The sequence below is a fragment of the Python bivittatus genome, unplaced genomic scaffold, assembly GCF_059951505.1.
Source record: "Python bivittatus isolate LINGU-HERP-01145 unplaced genomic scaffold, Pbiv_v1 ctg000190_np1212, whole genome shotgun sequence".
NCBI classification, from domain to species: Eukaryota; Metazoa; Chordata; class Lepidosauria; order Squamata; family Pythonidae; genus Python; species Python bivittatus.
This window is the reverse complement of record NW_028277042.1, coordinates 4,972,435-4,998,782: the sequence shown is the minus strand read 5'-3', so window position 1 is coordinate 4,998,782 and position 26,348 is coordinate 4,972,435. Positions and strand designations below refer to the sequence as shown.

The window sequence follows — 26,348 nt, the reverse complement described above, 5'->3', positions numbered from 1 at the left end:
CGGCAGTAGGATCAACAGAGGGGCTGGTCCAGTCCTCCTCTGCTTTTTTTAAAAAATTTTAGGAGGATGAGGGGACATTTCCCAAAAAAAAAAAAAAAGGAAAACAAACGCATCGAGTCAATTTGAAGCTTAATGCTTTTTATTGGGTAGCTTTTTAAAAAAGAAGACCAAGCGAAAACAAAAAGGACCAGGAGACCACATGCGACCCACAGGTCCCAACTGTGGTTTAAAATTTAAAGATTAAAATTTAATCTTTCTGACTTCCACCTTGTGTCGTCTGCATTTGGTTCCATCTGTTGTGAAATCTTTCCCTTTTCATCCCTCCTCCATGTCTGATTAGAGCAGTGTTTCTCAATCTTGGCAACTTTAAGACGCGTGGACTTCAACTCCCAGAATTGCGCAGCCAGCATGGCTGGCTGGGGAATTCTGGGAGTTGAAGTCCACGCGTCTTAAAGTTGCTAAGGATGAGAAACACTGGATTAGAGGCTGTTCTGGAAAGAGAATCCTCCCAGCCCTCCAACTGGTCAAGGAGGAAGCAGAGAGCAGCAACCTGGTGGAGATAAAGAGACATTTCATCAAAGGAAGATCTTGGCAGGATGCTCTCTCAAGGGAGGCCTGAAAGCAAGCTACCCCCTATTGCTCAATTTCACCACCCTTTCTTGGCATTTCCGACAAATCGGGCAGAAACAAAACCAAAGGATGAGGGGGCTTGACCTCCCAGAGCAAGGGGAACATTCCTGGTTGCAACCAAGCCAACTTCTGAAGAGGTTAACCAACCGAGCAGGCTTGCTGGGGTAACGGCAGCAGGTCTCTATAGCCATCTCTATGGAAACCAGTTGCACAAAATGGAGCACCTCGCTGCAACCCACGGAGAAGCCAGGCTGCCTAACATCTCATTTTTAACAATGCCCTGAGATGGTATAGTGATACAATTCTAGAGAGAGAGAGAATTACACCGAACTTTGGCCATTTTCCAGCTTCCTGGCTGCTAGCCAGAAAAGTGACTGGAAGCGTTCATCCTAGGCCCTTTTTTCTTTCTTTCTGTAAATGCCTTTCATATCAACTAACAGTTTACTTTTAATCCTTGTCTGTACAGTACTCAGCATGGAACTCAAAGTTCAAGTGTGATTCTTTCCCCCCCAAATGGCTGCACATCTGTACATTAAAATCTCTAAAATAAAACACATAATAGAAAACATTTTGGTAACATACTGCCGAAAACATCCTTATAATAATTAGATTTTTTTTAAATGCAGCTCTCCATATCAGAGGAAGGAGAAGGCCATCCAACACGTGACTGCATCAATTAGATCAAATCTGCTGTTCGTCACAAAAGCAATGGACAATAAACTAATCTATCTCTGGGGCAACGTAACAACAATAATACCAATAAATCTTTATTTCAGTCATAGATCAACAAAAATGCAAACAAAGAAAATTACATCCATTTCAATAATTCCACTGAAACTTATAAGGCATCACATGATTTGCTATGCAGTTGCCTTCTTAAATGCAACTATGCTAATTAGGGTTGCAGAGTTTAATCTCTCCATCCATTTGCAGGACAATCCCATCTATATCTATTCAACAGTAAGTTCTATTGCTTCAGGAAGACTTCCTCTCAGAAGATGGAAAGCACATCGCCTGCCCACCCCCAATTTAGATCATTTGGTCCATTTAAGTCAGTAGACTCTGCTCTGACTGGAGGCTACTCCTGATTCTCTTCTAAATGAACACTGTTCTTGTGCCTTTCTTGAATACAAAAGGAAGGTCCTGCCATAGAGTCATGGATCCTGTCCAATACAGCAGCTTCCACAAAAAAGGAGCTTCCTGTTCTTCCATATTAAGCTAGTCCCCTCTCTCTCAGCCAGCTAGAACTGCACTGCCAAGATAACATCAAGAGTAGAATCCCAAACCTGTGAGCAGCCATCTTCCCAGGAGTTATTATAAGACATGCTCATCTCATCCCATGGATAGCCCTATTCTCTTTTCTGGGCTCATACCCAGGTCACTGATTCTCTTCTATGATGCGACCCAAAGTTCCAAGTGAAACCCTAGAGCAGTGTTCCTCAACCTTGGCAACTTGAAGATGGGTGTATTTCAACTCCCAGAATTGAAATTCGGGGAGCTGAAGTCCACCCATCTTCAAGTTACCAAGGTTGAGAAATACTGTACTAGAGTCAAAAACAAGACAAAGAAAGCGTAGAGCTGAGATATAGTCTACCTTCTTCTTCAAATTACCTACAGATGCAACCTTAAAACTAATTCACAGGTAACACTACACCCCTTTAAAATGACATTGTATACTTTGAAATTTTTCTAGCCTGTCTTGGAGGGATTACCATCAAATTGGTACACTTAGGTCTGCAATGGGTTCCTTGTATTGAGTCAACGTTTTTTTGAAGAAATTAAAAAACAACAACAGTCAAGGATCTTTGTCATTCATGGTTGAAAGTGAACCAGGACCTCTTTGATGTCTTTCAATACTCTTCTTGTTGGACAAGGGCCAAATTGAGCATTCTGGAAATGAAATTTCAAGCTCTATTACCTCAAATAAGGCCAAATTTCGGTCATAGTAATCTCCTTTGCCTGGATCCGAGCTGTTGAGAAAGGGACTACTTTCTTTATGATTGCCATGTCCTGTTGAAAGAAAAAGAAGAAGGGTAGACATCATTTCAGGAAGGGAAGTTCAGGGCAATCCTGAGAAATTGAAGAGAACTACCCTCCATTGCATTTTACAGTACTGTAAATTAGATTATTACTGATCATTTTTGGATACTTGGTGGCTTCTTGTATTCTTGCTTTTAAGTCATGGCTTGTCAGGCAACTGAAGTGGCATAAAAGCACTGACTTTTATATCAGCAAATCATTTCTGGCTTTCTACTAAGTGGCTATTAGAAAATGTATTTATTACAAATGCCTCTAGGTCTCTTCAGTTAAGCAGCTTACTAGCGTGACACTGAATGCATATCGTACCTTTGCAATAAATCAAAATTAATCAAATTAAACTTATCAGTAAAAATAAAAATAAATACTACTGATTCAATAACATCATTATAAAGTTATACTGTAGTATAACATCAAGCAGCCAGACTAGTCTCAAATGTATACAATGCAAATTTTCAGGAACTGTGGAGTTCCTGGTGCTCTCTGAGTTTCGTTGCTTGGTTGAAGATCTAGGTATCATCATCCTCATCAGTATTCTCCTCTACTGGATTTTCAGGAACTCTTGATTTATTTGCTGAGGACCTCCCTATCCCACCCTCTACCCCCACCAGCTCTGGAGATGCTCCTCCCCAGAATTTCAGTCCCTGCAGAACACGAGCCTTCCCTAAGGAACCATCTGCCTGGAATACAGGATCCTGATTATTAGCCATGCTGGGCAGATGTAATCAGCATTGGCACATGACAATGTCCACACCAATAGTGAATAAATTCCTGCCCCCCCCCCAAAAAAGCCAACCAAAAATTGCAGTTGAATTATATGTTTTAGCAGGATAAAAGGGGAAGATGTTTAAAGATATGGGAGTTGTGTAAAACTAGAGTGATGCAAAACACATTGCAGTCAGAGTGCCCCAACTCCAGACACATCCCATCCTAAAGTCAGAGTGGGACGTGGTGACCTTATTGCATCTTGCATGTATAAAAATGTTCACTGAAATTAAACAATGTAATAAAATTGTAATGCCATTTAAGTCTCAACTTATTTGTGTTTCGTTGTTGTCCTGTTCCTGCCCAATTTTGAGAGGGAGGCTTACAGTTTGCTGCCCTGGTCAAAAACAACCAGCAGGGAACTGGTGATGTACAAGGTTGTTTGTTCCCTATTCATTTGTTATTTGGGGAGAGGGACAATCTTTTTCAGCTTTGGGGCTGCACTTGTATTTTCTCAGGGGGCTGCAAGGGACAAAGGCAAGGCCATTTTCTATGCTTTTCTGGAAAGACTTATGGTGTTGATTTTGCTGCTTAGGCCCCCCACCCCCCCTTTAGAAACATGGTTCTCATTTGGGGGGAGATTTCAACATTTAATGTTTGGCTCAGACCTCTGCAAGGTTCCCAAAGCCTCCCTCCCAATCTATACAAAAATGCAAATTTTAAAAAGGTGTGAATATTTGGAAAAAAAACCCCAAACTCTGGAGGAGGCCTTTGGGGCTGGAAATGGGAGGTGGAAATAACATGTAGCCTGTCCTACATATCCTGCAAGGATGGCATTCACCTTCTTGGTCTTGCCCAGACAAGAGAAGATGGGAAGGAACAAGATGGGCCTTTTTCCAAAGTTCTTCCTTGGAAATTCTTTCTCCCAACTGAGAAGCATTTCCAAAGTTTTCAAGCATTTGCTAAGTTTTCTAAGAACTCCTGGGTTCCTCCAAACACAATGTGAAAACACCAAGTGATGACCTATCCCTTTTCCTTGGCATGTTAAGACTCACATTGGTGTTTTGAAGTACAGAGTAGCATTTGGAGTAGCATCTCCACGGCACTGCAATTCTGCCCTGTTACCTACTTCATCTATTGTGCTCTCCTCTAAGTGGGCTTTTATGCTGATTTATTTTTTTTACAATATGTTTTAACTGATTGTACACTGCCCAGAGTACTCCTATTACTGGGCAATACAAAAGTACTTCAGCTGAAATGTAGGCTATTCCAAATAATTCACCTTTAAAATGGGAAGAATCCTTTTAGATATACTAAAAATGCAGTCATTAAAGGAAAGTGTTTTGTATCACCCCTTCTGGGTGCGAAGGGAATTCATCTTAAAAACAGATCTTCTTGTATCTGTTACAGTCTTGACTTGAAAACAATACATACAATGATAAATAAATACAAGCAGTAAATATGAGTCTGGAATTAGGACTTGCTCCCTCTTTTGCCTTGTGAAATACTGATGAGGCAATCTGTGTGGAGAAACAGCAGGAGAACAATTAACATTTTCCCCTGCAGCCTCCACTTAAAATTGTGTTTCCTCCACTTAATAGGGCAAAAGGTGCATCTAGAAAGCTTTGTTGATGGGATGTTGTTCAAAGGAAAGACGACCTGAGTGAGGACCAGATAAATTTCAAATATATCCAACATTTCAAATTCAATATTGAGATGGAAAGAGTTAAAAGTAAAAGGAACAAACAAATCCTATTTCCTTTTAAGTCACGACTGCATTATAGATCATTACTGCAGATCACAACCAACCTTCTCACGGTAGTAATTTTGCTTTAGAGGTCCTTATTTCTAGAATTAGGAAAATAATGCTAATTAAGAAGAAAGTGTCCCCTTCTGTTTCAGTCCAGACAGTCTTACTTTCTACTTGGTTAATGGAATATCAAGAGAACTTGATGTTCTAAAAAGCTTTGCTTACACTAAGAAACATCTCTCTAATCTATTTAGGATTATTTCCGAAGGCTTCTAGCAAGAGATGTTAAGATGCCATGCAAACAGATTATCAAAATGCTACTAAAAAGAAACCTGTCTTTCTATTCTGTTGGCAAGTTTCTAAAATCGCCATCGCTCTTATTGTGAAGATAGCAGGAGAAGGTTGAACAGCCAAAGAATGTAGTCTCTCATTTCATGAGAGAAATGTAGACAATTACCTATAGAAAGCACTACAGTAAATATTTGCTCCACCACTGATATATGATGGAGCTTCTTAAGAGATTACTACTGTAGCAGCTGGTCCTTGATTGAAAAAATGTTGTTCACCCTTACTATATTCCATAAAACCTCCCAAAACAATAGATATCACAAAGGGTTGCTGCTGAAGCCATTCTCCAAAGGCCCTGGTGACAGGGATGATGAGAACTGCAGGCCAAACACGGTGCCCTTGTCCTATTATTCCCAGGAACCCTGAAGATCTCCAGAAGATGTTCTAAAAGGTTTACATTCAAATTCACTGCAAGGACATTCTATTTTTATCTCCATCAATATGTTGCTTTGGCCATTATTATAGTCCCTGTGAAAATAGAGCATCATTGCTCCATTTCTTTCCTAAGATCACCTTCATCTAAAGTTCTGAGAAATCTGGGCACTTCATATTGTTCCAGCTCATAAACCTTAAATTAACCTGATCCAATCCTCTACTCTCCAGATGGCTGCCACTGCCCCTCCCAAAACTCCAAGCTCCATGGTCAACAGCTGGCCTGGAGATTCTTTAAGTTGTAATCCCTACATATCTGGAGAATGCTGATTCGGGAAAATGTGGTACCAAGCTTTTCATTGTATTCCAAGTGCATTCTCTTATGCTTTACAACTCATTTTTCTCATGTGCTATGGACAACTGCAATTTGGAAAAAAAGGGGTTTTATAACTGTTAGGTGACTAGGTGTATTTAACTGCCAGCAGGAAAGCATTTGGCTAATGAAATAGAAACGTGTCTATTTGTACCTTTTAGCATCTTCTGTTCAATTCTAACACATACCTGAGAGTTTGGAAGAAGGAGAAAAAAATTTAGTGAGGTACACTTTGTGACTCTGTTGGTAAAGGCCAAGAAGCCTATTTGTAGGACACCTTCTAGTTCTTGGGAGAATTGGAAAGCCAAGCCAGAAGAAGAGAGGACCCTTAAGCTCCAAGTCTGAGGATCTGTACTGGACATCTTCCAGAGATTCAGACTCCTCAATGGAGGAATCGTAGCTGGAAATTGTAGTCTCATCAATCACCCAAGATCTCTCATTCCCTGAATTTCAAATCTCAGCCAAAGTTGTCTCTGGAGCAGTGTTTCTCAACCTTAGCAACTTTGAGTGGAGTTCAACTCCCAGAATTCCCCAGCCAGCATGGCTGGCTAGGGAATTCTGGGAGTTGAAGTCCACTCATCTTAAAAGTTGTTAAAGTTGAGAAACACTGCTCTGGAAACTAAAAGCATCTCATTCCAGAGCTGCCACTCTGTGATAGAACTAGTAATTGAAAACATTTGAAGAACACTAGGTTATTTACTCTTAATCTGGGTGCTAGCCCAACATTATAATTCCAACAATCACCAACCAGATGTTCTAGAAAACTCACAAAATATGAAGTCAACAGTCTCCCAGTGGAGTTCAACTGATATACAATTTCTAATCCTGGAGACTGTTTAGCCATTACGATTAATAACCATTGGTAAAACTATTCTCTGGAAATCTACTTGTCCAAGCCACAGAGCCTAGAGGCCACCTGTGGGCAGATGTAAACAATTTTATAAAAAATTGTATCCCATTGCCAATAAAATTAAAAATTCTCCTGAAAAATGGGCCTTGCTTAATCAGAGAATTCCTAGTTCCTGTGGATTTGTACACATCCTTACAATGGTCTTCTAGCTGAATTCTGTCAACTAACAGTTCCTAGAACTTTCTCATTTTTGCAAATTATGATGTCCTAATCAATTCAAGGGCCACACACATTCAGCCCAATGCAGAGGACCATGGAGCCCAAATTCCTACCTTCTATCATTTGTACATAACTTTAAAAGTAACTGACTTAAGGACTCCCCTCTCCCTGCCAGCTTTTCTAAACCCTCTTAATTTTTAAAGCTTATTTTCCCACAAAATGGTAGAAATTGTAAAGTATAAGCACAATGCAATTATTTGTAAGCAGGTATATAGATATTTATATAAATAAAATATAAATTTATCGGAAGACTTAGCTCTCTGGAGAAGGCTGATACTGGGAAAAGTGGAACGAAAGAGAAGAGGACAACCAGCAGCAAGAAGGATGGACTCGGTTACAAGGGTGATGGGAGCATCTTTGGAAGACCTTTGGAAGATGATCAAGGGGTTGGAGCAGCTTCCCTATGAGGAAAGGTTGCAACATTTGGGGCTTTGTAGTCTAGAAAGGAGGCAAATGAAAGGGGATGTGAAGTGTACAAAATTATCCATGGTGTGGATAAAGTAGACAAGAAGAAGTTACTTTCCCCTTCCTAACTTACTAGAACCAGAGGTTATCCAACAAAAATGAATCCTGGAAGAATCAGGGCAAAAGGGTTCTTTTATATATATACAATGCATAATTCAACTTTGGAATTTGCTACCATGAGATATGGTCCTGGCTACTACCTTCACTAGCTTCAAAAACGGGTTGGACTAATTCGTGGAAGTCATGGGGATCAATGGCTATTAGTCTTGATGGGAAAGTGACTGTCTCTGAAGACCATCTGCTGGGAGACCAGTGGACTTCCTTGGGCAGCTGGTTGGCCGCTGTGAGAACAGTGTGCTGGACTAGATGGGCCAAGGGTCCTATCCAGTGGGCACTGCTTATGTTCTTATGCACCTCCCAGGTTTGTCATGGGGAAAAACAGAAGGAAGAAGTGGTGTGTGTGCCACTTGAGATCCTGAATGAAAGGTGGTGTTGTGGTTAAGGTTAAGGGAGACCCAGGTTTCAGTCCACTTTCAGCCACAGAAGGGCCTCTGGCTGACTCTGGGCCAGTTATGACACAGGGTTGTTGTGAGGGAAAATAGGAGGTAGGAACACCATGTACTGCTTTGAGCTTCTGAGGGGCTAATCTAATTAAATTTAGCAACTGGTGAAGATATTTTCTATAAGATATTCCATCTTGCTGCTATAGAAAATGCAATTTCCTGTCTTCTTTTTTGCAATTCATGTCTTCTTCTTTCCCTCAGTTTAGGTTTCTTGCAGACCAATTATTCCAACAGCTACAGCAAGGTTTGTATATCTCTGAAGTCAGATGAGGTCAAGAACTTGATTGTCATTAACCATATTGAATTTTATTTCCAGAAGAGGTCAATCAATTCCCCAAAGCCCCAGGCTTCTGTGCCTGAACTTCACAGTCAAAACTCAGCTAACACCCCATGAACAAATCATCTGCTCCCTCCAACACTGTTTTTAACAAAAATTGATTACTACAATGGAACATAATACATTCTTAAATTTTTCACATAAACTAAGAGATAGCTTACATATCACACCAACCATAATGTGTCATAAGCAACCTTCTGACATGCATCTTCCTCCTCCCTCATATTCCCTCTCCCACATATCATGGCTTCCTCCCTTCCTCCCTCTAGTTTCAGACGTATCACTATAGTACTTCCAAATTCAAACTGCAAACAAACACCAGCCATACATTGTCCTAGTAAGCTGTCCTACTAAGCTCCAATTTGCCCCAAACAAAAGTTGGGGAAGGAATTATTGACTGGATCATACCTATGCATAACTGGGTTCATTCAAAACCAGTTTGTTTAATCTTGGTTTCATGAGCTGCATCACAGTGAACAATTTTCTTACTGTATCACAGTAAGATCAATTTAGCACAATGAAATATATTGGTATAGAAAGGAGCAATGGCAGTGTTAAACTTGGACTGGTGAGCCCAAGGTTCATTTCATACTACCAAAGACATTTTCAAAAGCAGCCCTGTGTATTTAAAAAACTGCTAACCATTTTATCATGTAAATAGTTAATTTTTTTTAAAAAATGAAGAGTCTAACCAGAATTTTTCCTGCATCCGGGAAGGTCACCTACCATATCTATTTTCGCAGTTGCCTCCTCAAATCCCCAGCACATTAACATTCTGTAGATTTCATATTATTGTTATTATAAATGCTTTTATACCTCTCCCATCACTCAACTCTAAGCAGCATACAAGCCACTCACCAATACAGCAATGATATTCATATATCCATATAAATCAGTAATAAGTTGAAATTCTGCCACCTTAACACCCTAACAAGAGAGCCAGTTTGGTGTAGAGGTTAAGGCATCAGGCTAGAAACCAGGAGACCATGAATTCTAGTCCTGTCTTAGGTACAAAGCTAGTTGGATAACCTTGGGGCAGTCATTCTCTCTCAGCCCTAAGAAGAAGGCAAGGGCAAACCATTTCTGAAAATCATGCCAAGAAAACTGTAAGGACTTGTCCAGGCAGTTGCCAGGAGTCAAGACTGACCTGATGGCATACATTTCAATACACCAACAACCATTTCAGATACACCTCAGTCCCCAAATGCTCTTTTAAAATGCCAGCTTTCATGAATATCAAAAGTGAGGGTAAGGGTCTTATTTCTGGTGCTAAGGTGTCTTAGAGGAAGGAGTTCCAGCAAAGAATGCTGGCTTCTAAATCCCCCCACCAAAAAAATCTGGCTTCACTTGGGATAAGGATCAGCACTCACTCCTTGCTGATGCTGAACCAATACAGCCTCCACTGTACCTTACACAGGAGTAACGCTCCCCTATTAGAATACCAGTTGGTGCATATTTTTTATTTATCAATACATTTATCAATCCCCAAAAACTCCAGGTGGTGCGCAAGGAGCCACAGTGACAAGCCAGCGCAAATAAGAGAAATACAATGAGCCTAAAATGACCCTGTATTACAGTTGAGAGTTTTATATCTGGCACTGACAATTCTCTGCTGATCACATCTCAAAGGTCTTCCAGAACAGCCAAGTCTTCACAAATGAAGGAAAACCCCCAGGATATCTGCTGAGAGAAAAAATGCATGTTGCCTGTTTGGACAGGCTTACTGATTTCATTCATGATGGAGAGAAAGCCATTTCCAGCCCTTGCTCCAAATCTTGAGAAACCTGGTAAATAAACATCATGAAGTTTTGCTGCCCTTCTGTTGTATTATAATCATGTATTATTTTCACCATCTTCCTGGACTACTTATAACCTTTCCCCAACTGGTGACCAGTTGTATTTGATTTCCCAAAGCAGCTGGAAAAATGGAGTTGAAATCCAACATAGCTACAGGGCACCAAGTTGGCGAAGGCTAACTTAAGACGAGCAGATGCCCCTTTATTCTGTCAACCACCAATTCAACCCTTGTGACAAACACATTTGGATTTTCCTGACGTTCAGAACAGGAGAACATTCCATTGCCCTAAGCGGATGGAGCTGCTTCTTAAAATATTTAATGGCTCACATCTCATAAACATTTGAAAAAAGCCTGCCATGTTAATTTTAGATGCTGCAAAAATACCTCAACTGAGCTCCCCAAAAAGCAAAAGTAGCAGAACTATTTATACTTTATAATAAAATGAACTCAGATTGCAATCACTACCTTCTTTCTTCAGAGTAAGTCCTCACCTAATTCAATAGAATTTATTGCATACATGCTATGTTCAAACAAAGTTTTACTTATATTTTATGTCATACTAGGGTTTCTTTCAAATCATTTGTACTGAAGTGCTTGTAAATACTTTGACAGTTTAACAGCATGCATCTTCTTTATAATATTTGTATCTTAAGGGGAAAATACGTACGGCATTTCCAATTTAGCATCCTTTAACTCAACTGAAAACCTGTACACATTCAGCTTATTCCCCAGAAATATTCACTTCAAAAAAAGAGTTTTGATTTTAGATCTGGCTCACACCTCATCCATTCCAACATCCTTTTTGCCTAGAACAGCATTCATTTGTTTTGTTACTGCCTAATTTTATGAAATTAAGCATTTCCAAAAGACAGAAGGTCAACAAAAGGAACGTCCAGTCTATTGCACTTTATAGGTTGTCCAACAACATAAAATGCAAGGGTGTGGTGGCAATGCAGAAGACCATTGCTATTTCGAAGAGTTTAGGTGGCATAGCTTGATTTCTCCTGCACAAGTTAAGAAAGCTCACTTTGAATCATAATAAAATTTAGCTGGCTTTTCCCCCCCTACTTTTACTTAGAAGTGGGGTGGGCGGGAGGAAAACCTTCAGGATTGTTTAGGTTAAGCACTAGCTTATCTGTACAGTTCTCAGGCTCTGGAATCTTTTGATGAGCAGGTATTGCATCTGGTCGAGGTCACTTTCAAAGCCCCTGACTCCAAAACAGAGTCATGGGATTGCAGTGCCAGATTTTAATAGAAAGCCCTAGCATTGCTTCTGGAATTTGGAGCATGGACACAGGCTTTGGGGCTAGGCACTGTGCTATCTAAACCATCTTGGGGTCTCTCCACTGTCGCCTTATGGAAGCTCCCCACAGTAGGGGAAGAATATTATCATCTTGCTTGGTATGTTGTTTTTATGCTACGCTTATGTGTTTCTGTTTAATTCTATCTTAGCTCTTGTATTCCTGTTTAAATCTGTTTGCTAGAGTTAACAATAAAGCTTTAAATCTCCTTACGTACTGGTGTATTCATGGTCTCTGGATCTAGAAGAACGAAGAGAACCAGTTGCCTGGGCACCTGATCACCGCTTTGACAACTGGCAAAACAAAGGGGACCGACAAAATTATGATTGGAAGTCAAGGAATAAGCTTACCTTTGAATAAGAAATCTTTCCTATTCTCTGCAGTGTGGCTCACCATTCTACCTTATTCATCCAGCCCTTGAGACCACGCTGAATGCAGAGATGAACAATGCGCTACGTTGCCGAGAACAAGGAAGACAGATGTAACTGGCTACTTCCAAGAACAAGACAAAAACTTCCTCTGGAAAACCCACTCCACGCTCTGGTGCCACAGATTCACAGTATTGATCAGGAAGCGGGAATACAACAGGCAAACATAATATAAGCTGATGGAGCTGGGAAAGTAGAGTACCTTTTCTTCCCCACAATCAGATCATCTCAGGAAGAGATGGTGAGAAGAGATGCCATAAAAAGCATGAAAAGGCAGAGTCCTGGAAGTACCAGTGCAAATCAGATATTGCTCGCTCATTATATTTATGGCAGCTGACTCTTGATATCCTTACAATACGTTATCATCGAGAAATGATAAAATGTCAGAGCAGCTTACTCATAAAAGACACACTGCTGGTATTTAAGAGGGGCATGAGGAGGTATGGATGAGAGAGGCAGAGCTGGGGCAACTTAGCATTGCAGTCCTGATTTTTGGTGCACCATACTCTTGCTCTTGGATGGTAGGGATCAATAAGAAGGAGTGGGTGGAGTAGTGATGGAGGGAGTAGCAGTGGAGCAGCAGTGAAGTTGCTGAACTAGGACTGGAGAAACCCTGGTTCAAGTCCATCCTCAGTCATGGAAGGTCACTGGGTGATTTGGGGGCAGGTGCTCTCTCTCAACCCACTTTGCTCACAGGGCTGTGATTGTAGGGTGTAAATGAGATCTCTGGGGCTGGAAAGAAAGAAGAGCATCTCAAAACATAATTAATAAGGAGCAGATGAATAGAGCCAGCCTTATCTGGACCAAGGACCATTAGTCCTTCAGTCTGGCATTCTGGGAACAAGAGAGTCAAAGAACCCTCAGAGCCCCTGTCTGAATGAATGCATTAACAGATGAGGGATAGGCTCATCCAATATCCAAGATTCCACATATTAACCCTTATCTTCTGGAAAATAAACGTAATATTCACTGGGCATCTTTCTCGTGGATTGTAGTCTGTTGTGAGCAGCTTGTCAGATGTTATGTGTTAGTTCCTGGAAGAAAAGTGGGATAAAGGCTAACAAAAAAAAAAAAGAATTATATAATGCCCAAGCACAGATGGAGTGTAAACATGACTATAGCATAATATGGTACTTAGAACAAGGCCATCTGGGGGCCTCCAGAGATTTTGGGACAATTCTTACTCTCTAGCCATTACTATGCTGGCTGGGAGTTCTGGTGTCTGTTAACCATTACAAGATTAATTTTTTTCCCAACAGATGCTAGAAAAGGAGGAGGGGAGAGATTCTGAGAGAAGAGAATCTGATGATTAGAATAACTAATGGAAGGAGGAGATAAAGGAGAAGACCACCTCTGGTTTAGCAAAAGAGAAAAAGGAAGACGTATGCTTCAAAGTATTTTCCTTCTTTAGTTTTTCTTTTTTCTTTCCCCTGCAGTGGAATATTTGCTTGTGTAATAACTTTCTCCAGTTGTACTCCTGGATGAAAGTCTTCATCATCTTTTGCAAACTAAAATAGTTTTTAGGAACTCTGATTGCTTACTGAGCTCCCCTGAGATCCATGTATTCAGAAGACCTGGCCAACATAATCCCAAACCAGATGGTCAAAACCAAAAGGAGTTTCCTGTTCTGCTCCAAGTGGAGGAATCCATTCTAAAATAGGTGTGGAGCCTACTTGCAAAATTCTAAACTGCTGAAGCAAGAGTTCTGGGAGTTTTGGGTTGGTACCCGGTCCAGAAAATAGGTGAAGCTCCAGAAAGCCAAGTAAAAAGGTGGAGATACAAGCTGGGAAGGACAGGAGGATTAAAGTGAAGTCACCAGCTCAACTCCTGATGACTTCACGGACATGTTTGTTATGGGCAACAAGGTGCAAGCGGTGGGGCTGATGGGAGTGAGAACTCCAACACCGTGTGGGCACTAGATTGTCAGGCCCTAGGATACAGTGCCTCCTAGGTTCAGACCACTACCCCATAGGATGGCATTTACTGCCAAGATCCTTCTGTGCCCCACAGATGCCCATTTTCCTTCTATATGTGTGGTGAAATCGGAAGACCAATGTGTTTACAGACCTCCTTGTTCTTCAGCATGAAGTGGGAAAAAAAAGGGGGGGGGGTTGTGGCTAATCCCTGGCTGGGCTTTATGCCAAACAGCATGGAGAAGAGGCACTGCTTCTGGTCAATTAAACAAGAGGAAAATTCATGGAAGATTGGAGGGGATAATTGGTGAGAGAACTGAAACTCTTCAACAGGGTGGACATTTTAGAATGGACTTCATCCTGGGGTATCTTCCAGATGCATTGAAACTACAACTCTCAAAGTTCCCAGCTCTTTATATAAAGTGATAAATATTTCAGCTTTATAGGATTTCTTAAACTAGAACAGACTTCTGGTAATATGGGCAGAATTTATTGTAGTTTACAATTTCATTTTATGATTCATACTACACTGGATGCTGTTCCTGACATTTATATTCTGCTTAGAGTTCAATAGCTATTTTCAAGTTTCTAAAGCAATACAATACAAATTGAATAAATAATAAACTCAGTTATTTACAATCAATTCATGAAATACTGAAAAACTTTAATTTCTAGGTTACTTGTACATCCCATTTATTCAGTTGTACCCTAGTCTTTTATCCCTTTTTCTTTCCCCTTTCTTGTTCATATATTCTTTCTTGAAATGTTTAATACAAATATATTTTTTTTAAAAGTTCCCAGCTTGCACAGCCAAGTATTTTTTTTTTATAGGAACTTTATGAAGTTATAAAAAGTATACAGATAAAAGCAAACAAGAACTAATAATCAAAGAGAGTAATAGAAAACAAGAGAAATGAAGAAAGGTGATGAAAAGTAAAGAGAAAAAAAGAAAAATTACAAAAAGAATGACTTCCAACTTCTTATACAGCAGATATAAATAAATCATATAGTGACCTCTTACTCTAAAACTACATCTTAACATACATATTTTGTATAACCTATTATTTTAACTAATTGTCAAATCCACAAATCATAATTTCATCTTTTTCTGTCTCCTGCAAAAAGTCCAAAAGGGGCCACAGCCAACTATTTCTGATGCCTGACACCTAAACTAAGTAAACAATGTTTGGAGTTACTGCAAATTGCTTTTCCAGTTTGGTTATCGGAGGTCTCCTTTGAGTTACCATAGACCACTGTGCAAATGGAAGTCTGCATGGCTGCTGAAGTTCTACAAAGGTTGGGCTAGCTGAGAAATATGTGGGCTGTGATTTAATATGTGAAAAGGCTGTAACCTGAGCTGGGATTGTGCTGAGGCTGAGAGAGGAGGAATATCTCTAGACACTATCAGCAGGAGAGAGTTGTTGTTACAGGCTTATCAAAGAAACAGATTCTTAGCCCTTCATGCAAACAACCTGGGAAAAAGAAACTCAAAAGCTTCAAAAAGACCCCACCTTAATGAACTCATTCCTCAAGTAAGGCTGGAGGATGCTACCCGAGTTCTCAAGGTTGTGAATCCCTAATTCTTGGCATTAAAACTCATAAAGTCCTCAAAAAATGAGGAGTATGGGAGCACCTTTTCCAACTAAGAGACTTTATTAAAAGGTATACAGTAAACATAAATGCACGGAGTAGCTGGACTGATAGAGGATTTAAATTAGGATGATGTGGGGGGGAGAGAGGTAGACAGATTGGTTATACAGATGCAGGTTATCTGTGAGACAGATTACAATTGCTTTATCGATTAACAATTGTAATGTGTGAAAAACGCATTGAGTTTCTTGAGACCTTTTGAGATCAACCAACAATTGTAGTCTGCTCCTACAATGTCTTAAAAAACTCCATGTGAATCTTGTTTCCTAGATTAAGGAAGGTGACATGAGGACCACTTCTTTGTGCCTTAGTTGAAGAGTCCGTAACCTTTTTGGGCTCATGGGTACGCTTTGAATTTTGAAAGCAAGTCATGGGTACTTTCACAAAATGGTGATGACCGACCACAACACACCTATTCCACATCATTGCTTCTAGTTTCTTGGGATGCTCTCTACAATCACCGCTGACTGTGTCTTTTGTTCTAGGCAGATGAGAACACTGCCTAACAAGACAATGGAATACCCATTGTTTAATTTTTTTAACTACCTGTGGGGTTTATTTGCTGCCCCTCTATGACCTTCTTAAGGGTTCTGTCTGCTTTGTCCATATAGTTCCATCCATCTGGCTTCAGTATTCCATGGAAGTAGATAGTGTTAAAAAAAAAAATTCTCCCCAAGTAGCTTCTGTAGGTCTGGATCAGGAGAGGCAGGTTCACACCAGAATATACCTGACGTAAAGACATGGCTTGCAAGAACCAATGAGCCATCCTTGTTTTGATGTCCCGGATATAACTTCTGCACTACCATTCTTGATGAAGATCTTCTTGATCACTGCTTGATGAAGCAGTGCATTGCAGCAGAGAAATCAAGTGTTGGGTAAGCACAGAACAAATCTGAGGATATTGCAGCTGAACAGGGCCCCAGCAAAAAACAGTAAGTCAGACAAGTCCTACTTGTGACCCCAGTGTGGACTAGTTTACTTAAAACATCCTCCTCCATTTTTCTCCACTAAAGACACTGTTTTTATGGGGAAGTAGAAAAGTTTTTTAAGTGTCAGAGAGGATAACTGAAGTTAACTGCAGCACCCTTTTTTATAGATACCTGTCTCAGCTCGTATTTCAGCAAACAGCAATTTGAAGTATGCTATGGCAAGTCTCAACAAGTTAGCCCTCTGAAAGAATTAACAGCACAGCAAAACAATTGGCTTCAATTCCCTGCTTTTTGAAATGTAAATGTGAAGTGAAGCTTTGATCCTTGAGAGCTTGTATCCAGCAAAGGGAGGGGGGGGCATGTGTGTTCTGGGGTACTTCATGCTGAACACATTTCCTAGGAAGATGCAAATCTGGTGTGGAGGGAACATGTTCAGCCACATCAGGAGGGGAGCATAAGCATTTATCTTGCTCTGTGTGCACGTCTGCTGAGCAACATCTCGGTGCAGAATTAGCCAGCGGTCACCATTCAGTTTTCTGCAGCAGAGGACCCTGTGTGTAGACTATGTGGGTTTCTCAAATTCAAATGCAATTTTATTATGGTGTGAGAAAGAAAACAAATTCCTCCCCCCCACCATGTTAGCAGGAAGTTAAAACTTCCCATTTGTCTCACCCTACCCTTATCTTATCTTAAACAGCAATCAAAGCCTAGGGCTAAATTATGGTAAGAATGGATGGGCTCGCCTAAAAAGATTAAAACACAACAGAAAGAATCAAGAGTCCTCCACCCTACCCCAAAATTAAATAACTAAAGATCTGGCAGGAAGGGCCAACATTCCTTAAACCCAAAAATCAAATCATAAAGAGATTTCTTCCAAAAGAGATTTATATTCCAATTAGACTAGGGTTCCTCAACCTCAGCAACTTTAAGATGGATGGACTTCAACTCCCATGCTGGCTGGGGAATTCTGGGAGTTGAGGTCCACCCATCTTAAAGTTGCTGAGGTTGAGGAACCCTGAATTAGACAATACCAGATAAGGAAAACACAGGAAACCGGAGCGCAGTAGGGTGCTTGACTTTAGAACACCCCTTCTAAAGATCTAGTCAATTACACCCTCACCTAATGCCCCCTCCCCTGGAATCCCGGCTAATTACCTTTTCTAAGAAATCCTAGAGGGCAGATTTCCCTTTGCACCTTTTAAGGATCTTCCCTATAAAAGAGATTCCTGGGAAGCCCTGAGTGTGGTCTGACAGCTGATGGACTTGTGTATCTGGCTCTCCGAAAAAGTCTTCTCTTTCCTTCAAGCAACCACCTGCAGCTCAAGATAAACCTCGTAAGTTTGCATTCTAACAATGGCTTGAGGTGTGAGACTAGGCTGAAGCTGCCATAACCTAAAGATGAAGCAGCCAGGTAAGCAGAGAGGACAAAAGCCAGGAAACTTATCTATGAGATCCCTTCAGGGAGGTAGATAAGAAGTAAGCAAGTCGTTAGGGAAAAAACGAAGGACCTGAACCAGAAAAAGGAAGTTGGGCCTGAGCACATGGAAGCCCTCACCCCAATCCCATCAACTTGTAAATCAGCCCAGCAAGGACTTTTGGGGATAAAAGGGGTCCCAAAGCCCACCCACTCTGAGTCGTCTGAGTCACCTTTGGATCCAGACTTGGCGGCTTCCGTCCCTCTAGCTAATGCCTGGCAGCCTAGTTGGGAAGGACGTGGGTAAGTGTGTGTGTGTATGAGAAAGAGCAAATGAACTTTGCAACCAGTAAAGTTTTGCTGTTACTTTAAATTCACTGAGTCTCCGTGTATTACAAAGAACCTCTTGTGCCTCACTGTTTGGTTGGAAGTGATTTGTGTGTATCCCTAATTATTTCCCCGCTGTTGACCAGGGCTGTGTGTCTGTCTGCCCCAGCCGCACCTATCTGGAAAACCCAGGTAGAAAGCAAGGGGGGCTGACAAGAGCCGGCTGTGAGTGTGTGAGTGAGTGACCATAAGCCGAACCTGGGAGCAGTGTGTGTAACAGAGGCTAGCACACTTAGAAACGAATAAGCAGGCATACGAACCAAACATCGACATCTCTATAAACCTATATGCCTAAAAGAGATAAATAATTAAAACGATACTAGTAACTATTGTAATTTTGATGCCAGAAGTCACCACCTGCTGTGTTCTAAAAGCAAAATTTGACATTATAGGCAACGCTACATGCAACATTACGTGCATTCTATTCTTATCAGCTCAAAGAAAGGCTACATAAAAATCTTCAGGCTGGAGTTCTTGCTAAGGAAGGAAAAATTACCTTGGGCCATTCATCTGGATAAATCAGCAATGAAGGAGCATATGAGTGATTGTTTCAACTTCTGCCATGACACATGGATTTAAGCTGTTTTAGGCATTTTAGCCCCTCCGTTTCACAACATCCAGCATGCCCAATAAGGTGGGAAGATGTAAAGGCTGCATGGATCTCTCATCCTCTCCTTCAATGACCAAACTAAAGGAGAGCTTTGGAAAACACCTTTGGAAGGGGGCATATGCAATCATTCACTGCTCCTTCATTCTAAGATTTCAGTAATTCTCACTGAATGTCTTTTTAGTCATTGGGATCAAAGGAAATACAGTACATACTGCTGACTAAAATCTGGAGGAGTCTGGTAGCACGTTTTATTAAAAGACATACAGTCGTCTTTCATGAGCTCCAGCTTACTTCATCAGATGCTAGAGTGGTTAAACTGATGTAAGATTTAAATTGGGATGAGGAGGTGGGAGGGGAGAGGAAGGCAGGTTGGTTATGCAGATACAAATTGAATGTTAATTACTACCATGCCCATTCCTTCTTTTCCCTCCCTCCTTATCCAATTTAAATCCAACATCAGTTTAGCCCAGTGTTTCTCAACCTTGGCAACTTTAAGATGTGTGGACTTCACCTCCAGAATTCCCCAGCCAGCCATGCTGACTGGGGAATTCTGGGAGGTGAAGTCCACACATCTTAAAGTTGCCAAGGTTGAGAAACAATGGTTTAGCCATTCCATGCATCTGATGAAATGAGCTGGAGCTCACAAAAGCTTATGCCCTTTAATAACATTTGTTAGTCAGAAAAGGTGCTACCAGACGCTTCCTGATTTTTGGCTACCATAGACTAACACAGCTGTCCTCCTACAAAGACCAACCTGCTCATTTCCAGTTGGCCTGGACAATAATTCCCATCTCTTCCAGTTGGGTCAAGGATGGGAACTATAGTTTTGCATGTCTGGAGGACACCAGGTGGGGGGAAAACACCTGATACATAGAGGAACTGTAACGGTGTCAACCTTGATGTCAGATGTTTACTCTTGTTTGTTTATTCATGTGAATACCCCCAAAGAATCCAGGAGTTTCCGCATAGCATCAGTCCAGCACATGAGCTTCTAGCAGAACTGCCACAACTTGTAGCTAAAAATGAGCTTTGCATTCAAAATTTCCACACATAAATCCTCATGTTGACTCTTGGCCATTCTGTGGGGCTGCTGAAAACTGGTATGGCTCTAGCAAACCAGAGTCACCCTCTGAACACCTACCCCAAACCATTAGGTTCCATTGAGATATTTAACACACACACCCCACGCAGAAACTGCCAACATACAACTTTCTATGCACAATGCACGACACCTAAAATACCCATCTTGGAGGTCAATCCAAACACATTGTCGTCATCAACATCAGCGTCATCTATCTTTATTTCTGTCCTCAACCCCATATAAAATACGTATAATTACAACCACTGGCGGAATAAGAATTTAAAGTATAGAATAGCAGATCCAAGTTGCAGGGATTAAATACACATATGCACACAAGTTAATCATTTCAACACTAACTATAAGAATTATACCTACTGTTGATATTAAGGCTAAGGTACGGTGATCAGTGATAAAACAGAGTCGTGTAAAATGAATGAAAGCCTTAGAGGCTGAGGCTGCGTTCTCCTGCCTTAAAGAAGGAGCTATATCACATGCTTAGGAGCAAAAAGAGATTGAACCAGGACTTTGCTTCATCTATGTTTCTCTTCTTCAAATGCCAGCACCAAGGAAGGCATTGGATCCAACTCACATGAAGCCATCACATCGGGGAGGGGGGTCCACACCAAATCGAAAGATGAAATGACCAAGAATTCTGAACCAGACTCCCTGCCATGTATCTAACAGACCCTTTCACCCCATTGGCAAGTCAATCTACTGCAGTAAAACTAGAAAACATTTTGAAAATCTGTTGTAAGATTTCTCCTTCGTTCGCTCAATCCCAGCATATAAAGAGCACTTACCACTACTTGAAATTATTGTGCAGGACTTCTCTGGGTCTCCCATTCTGCTGCATTGAAGTTATTAAAGGAAATGATGAATATTAAAGGGGAGGAGAAAAGGAAATTAACTGGGGAAGAGGAAAAAAATGAGAAGAATAACTTTTCGGTATGTCCAGCCGTATTTGGCAGATTGGCAAAGGGCCTTAATCTCCACTTGGCATGGGGTTTATTGCTGCAAACATCCAGGTTTAAGCTGTTCATTAAAAAGTAATCACATCCCTGGTGGAACTTGCAGAGATGGCTAAATCGACTTCTTTGATTAGAGAAAAGACAGCATCTACATTTACTTGCATGAGACAGAAAAAATGAACTTTTGATTTGGGGCTTAATGATTAATAAATAATAGATATTAGAAAAAAAGAGCTTTTTTTGTAACTGTAGAGCAGTATTTGTCAACCTCAGCAACTTTAAGACGTGTGGACTTCAACTCCCAGAATTTCCTAGCCAGCCATGCCGGCTGGGGAATTCTGGGAGTTAAAATCCACACATCATAAAATTGCTAAGGTTGATAAACAGTGCTATAGAATAAGAGATAATTTTGTAATCATACTTGTATTTGCTGCAAAGGAAATTGGAAGCTGCTTCTTTCTATTTCTTTTTATCTTCTCTTTTGGCATCTTTGTCCTTTCTTTCTCTTTTTTCCTTTCTTTACTTTGCATTTGTTTTTCTTTTCTTCTTAAAACTAATAACATTCATATATATAAAAAAGTAATCATATCCCTCTATGTGTGCAATTTTTTTAGAGTGTTAGCTCTGGTTGCTTACTGCTACAACAGACCAAACTGGACAGCAAGGGCTCAGAGTTTGAATTTCTCTTTGGCCCATGCATTCAGACAGTGGTTTGGGGCCAAGCAACGTACAAGGAGATGCATCTCACTCCAGTTATATTAAAAGGAACACAAAACCAGCTTTCCTCAATCTGACTATCCTCAAGATATCTTCCACTTAAATTTCAGTTCTGAGCAAACCAATGATCTACAGCCCAACACCGTGTATGGACAGGTTCTGCAAACTCTGTCCTCAGAGTAAGAAACTGGTACCTTTTAATCATTTGTAAACAGTAGTCCAGACTAATCCAAAATGATTAAAGGACAATGAAATCTGAATCCACTTAACCTCCATGCTGACAATGCCAACCTTCAGTCTCTTGGCAGGGCATATCTGATTATGCCATGCCAGCACCTTGACAAACATCATCCAAATTATATGGCTGCTGTCAAGCAGAAAGGGTAAAATCAACAGTAGCTGCCTCCCAAACTAGATTAACAACATCTCGCCTCATTTGTGATTTTAGAGAGAAACATCACCTGAAGATACACAATTTTCTGCAGAACACCAAAAGCCTTACTTTTCTGTCAGAGACCAAAATGTTGTTTATAGGGACTCTTAACTTTCTCCAACTCTTGTGCAGGAAGAATTAATCATCTCATAATAAGACTGTGGTGTTGGGGTCTGAATTCTGATGGTTGGCAACGCAAAGCCATCACTGGGAGTGCAATTGGGGGCATTTCTTGGGATGAAGTAGGTTTTAGAGTGGGAATTGCAGGATTTATCATTCTTGTTTTCACCCTTAACCCTTCCGAACAAACAGGCTATAAATTCTAGGCCTACTGCTTTCACTGGAAGGTCTCCAAGAACCCTCCAGAAAAAGTGGCCACTGGATGTACGGTTTAACACATGTTAAACTATGCTTAAAGTGGATTTAGCATAGTTAGGGATAGTTAGTTTAGCTATTTTACTTTTTGCATCACAACCAAAAGGACACAAAAAGTAAAATAGCAATAAAGTGCAGAAACCTGACAAAGCTATCTTTATTGGCTTATATGTACAGGAAACAAAACTTCTCTCTTCTTGGGATAGGACCATGGTTACCTAGGATCAATTTAAAAGGGTGCATTAACACACATTCAGCCCAGACGGGCACACCCAGATTATAAGGACCTGGCTCCATCATCCATCAAACAGACTTATGCCAAAGCATAGGGATTTGCAAGAACCCACGTTGAGGTCACATTCGGCACAATATCATTGTGTCCATTTGCTATGACATTATGACAGGTGTGACATCTTGCCCACTGTTCCACACGCAACAAGGCTGCCCATGTATATTTATTTTATGGGGTTTATAGACCACTCTGACTGTGAACAACTCAGAGGAGCATACACATCCCGACCTAAAGATTCTGCATGGCTGAAACCAGGGCGAAAACCATTGGAAACAATACTGCAACCTTCTGGCTAGGTTTATGCCTCAAATTAAGCCCTGATTTGCTTAACGGGGAGGGTGGGGAGAGAGAGAGCAGAGAAAGACATTCAAAGACTGCAAACAGCCAAAGAAGAACGAACACACAGAGATCACAGAGCCTGTTTTCTTTTTTTTAAGTGCAAACACCTAGTTTAAAGAGAAAGCACTTAGGTAAATGTTGACATTATCAGTCACTCTTTGTTGCAGTTAAACCAGAATAAAATCATCAAACACACTGCTCTCAGATCTTGGCTCCCGTCTTCTCTAGCATTCTCTTTCCTCCAAGCCAAAAAGTATATTTGGAAGTTGTGGAAAGACCTGCTGGAGGATGGCAGGCGGGAGAGAGTAGCTCAAGATTTATTAACAAAACAACTTTGTTTTATTTTTGTTTCCTTCTTACATTGTAGTTACCTCTAGAGAGGAAACGTCTTTTCTTTCAGCAAAACTAACATTTATCATATAAAATTCTGTGGATCCCCCCCAAAACGTTACATTTAAGAAGCCACAAGCATTGTTGCTGTTTAAAAGCTCTGACCCCAAAACAATGTTTCTCAGCCGTGGCAACTTTAAGATGTATGGACTGCAACTCCCAGAATTCCCCAGCCAGCACATCAATGGAATTCTGGGAATTGCAGTCCACCCATCTTAAAGTTGCCAAGGTTGAGAAATACCGCTCCAAAAGCTCTTTGGGAGCTCAACTGCCCCAGTTTTTGGAAATGAATTGTTCTCACTATTATTATACTACTTATACAAAAGGAGGCTTCTGAATTTCATCTAATGCAGATCTTTCTGGTCGAGATAGGATCCATCAGAATGGAGTATACATCCATCATCCCTTAAGCAATCCAAGTAGAGAGACACAGATGTTCCATTATGACATGCTCCAGGTACAAGGTTTTACATGACTTCTACCCCCTTTTGGGCAGGGGGATTCCTTTATTTTAACATAGTGTATATCCTGCGTGGTGTTTTTAGTTATAGTGAACCAGGAGGAAGTAGAATCTGGTTCTTAAATATGGCAATACAGTGTTCAACCACTGTTGGAAGAAGCCAATTCCCACAGATCTTCACAAGCACATTCGTGGATTCACAGCAAAATGGTTTAAGCAGGTTCTTCAGATCTCATGCTAAGTCTACTGGCACTGCCCACCAGGACAGTTGCCTGGAATCTAAGATACCTGGAAGATACAATGCTGGGAAAAACTGATCTGGATCATTATCTGTTAGTGAAGGTAATACAGATGGGCAAATAATTCTGCTCCGTTTTTTCACTCAAACTTCTTTCCAACCTGTTCCTGCCACAATTTACAATTCTTTTTTTTTTTAAAGTCCACACACACAAAAAATAAACTTTCATGCACATTCATAACAACAAAATAAACATTCATCCTCCCTGTTTTATGCCCACTTTCCTGTTTTTCTTAATATATGCCTCTTTGGGCAAGCAATTTTCCTCCTAATGCACAATTTTGTATGCTGTTTGTACAAGGATGAGTACCTATGTAAACACATTCCTCCGTTATGTACATTTTCAGTTCAGAAAACTATGACGCAAAATAGAGAAAAGAGCATACACTGATAATTGCAAAAACAGGTTTCAGATGAGAATGTTAGGTTTAGAGTTGCATGAAACAAATGACCTGTCTAATATAAAACTGTTTCATATAAAGACTTTTTTGTCCTTGGAATGAAATCGTAAGCTCTGGGAAAATAAAAAGGAACCAAAACGTTTAAAAATAGCTGCCAGCCCAGCAAACTCAGAATGTTCTCAAGCACTTTTAAAAATGGAATCTCCTCTAAACTATGCTGGTCGTTTCAGAATAACTGCAGTTAAAAAAAAGTAACTAATTCCAGATCATTCATTATCTGGCTGGACTGTTCTAAAGCATTCTTTCAAAGTGGACATGGAATTTGCTTTTGAAAAGTTTCAAAGGAGAAGAAAATGTCCTTGAGTAGTGTGTGCTTCTCTTGCAGTTACTTTGTGATGAGTTGGCCAAGGGCTGTGTGAAAGTCTTTTATTGTGGGCAATAATCCTTCCAGCCTTCTGCTGCCTCCCACTTTTCCAGGAAATCCCAAAAGAAAATAGGAGGGAACGCCTAAGGCAGTGTTACTCAGCCTTAGAAACTGTAGGATGTGTGGACTTTAACTTCCAGAATTCCCCAGCCAGCATGGCTGGCTGGGGAATTCTGGGAGTTGAAGTCCACACATCTTCCAGTTCCCAAGGTTGAGAAACACTGTCCTAAGGGTTTTCTCAAGTCCAACTGTTCGAAGTTTCTCCTTCTCCTTTTCTACAGAATTTTGCTCCCCAATCTCCCTGCCCCCAGGTTTGGTGGGGAACGTAGTAAGCGCACTGGTGCTTAACTCCAGAAGCCATTCTCAGGAGTTTCCTCTTCGTTAAAAGAGCCACATTAAGCTGTTGTGATCCCTCGGTGGAAAGAGAATCCACGCTCTACTTACCAAACCACTGAGAACTCAGCATTTGCAGCCCGGAAATTACATGTTGCTTTTTCCATTTAGACCAAAATATGTCATTATTTAAAAAGAACCCACCCCCGTCTCATCCTTCAGTAAATACACATGCTGATCTTCACCTAAACGAAATGTCTGACAAAAAGCATAAGCCAGTTTGGTGGAGCATATATTGCTATATCCCACATTAAGCCTGGGTTAACTAGGATTTGCTGAATAAATCACTAATGGCTGGGTTTGCATAACCCTCATAACCCATAATCTGCAAACAAAGAACAGGATTTACACATTCTAGCCTAAATTAAATTGACCCACGCTGTGCCTTAGCGTGATCTGTGAATCAAAACTCATATTTCTGTTCAATTTTCATATGTATCTCTTTTAAAAACAGTAGCTCTCATATTCTACCTTTTCTTTAGGGGACTCCAGGCAGCTCATTCATTCATAATTTACTAATGAAATGACAGGATATGAATTGAATAAATATTGCATAAGGTTCGGAGTTTCTAGGAATCCACCGTCAAGCACAATGGTTGGAAATTGGACAAAGGATGGGAGAGAAAAGAAAAGTTGGT

The 26,348-nt window shown here is 40.6% G+C and overlaps 1 protein-coding gene across 1 annotated transcript in view; it reads right to left on the bottom strand.

Moving 5' to 3' along the window:
* The window catches only part of SLC12A4 (solute carrier family 12 member 4), a 62,858-nt gene that overhangs the window by 31,573 nt on the left and 4,937 nt on the right, over nt 1-26,348 (bottom strand). Inside the window, exon 2 of the mRNA XM_007426063.2 lies at nt 2,549-2,640. Coding sequence (XP_007426125.2) covers nt 2,549-2,640 — 92 coding nt within the window. The remainder of the gene's footprint in view (nt 1-2,548; nt 2,641-26,348) is intronic.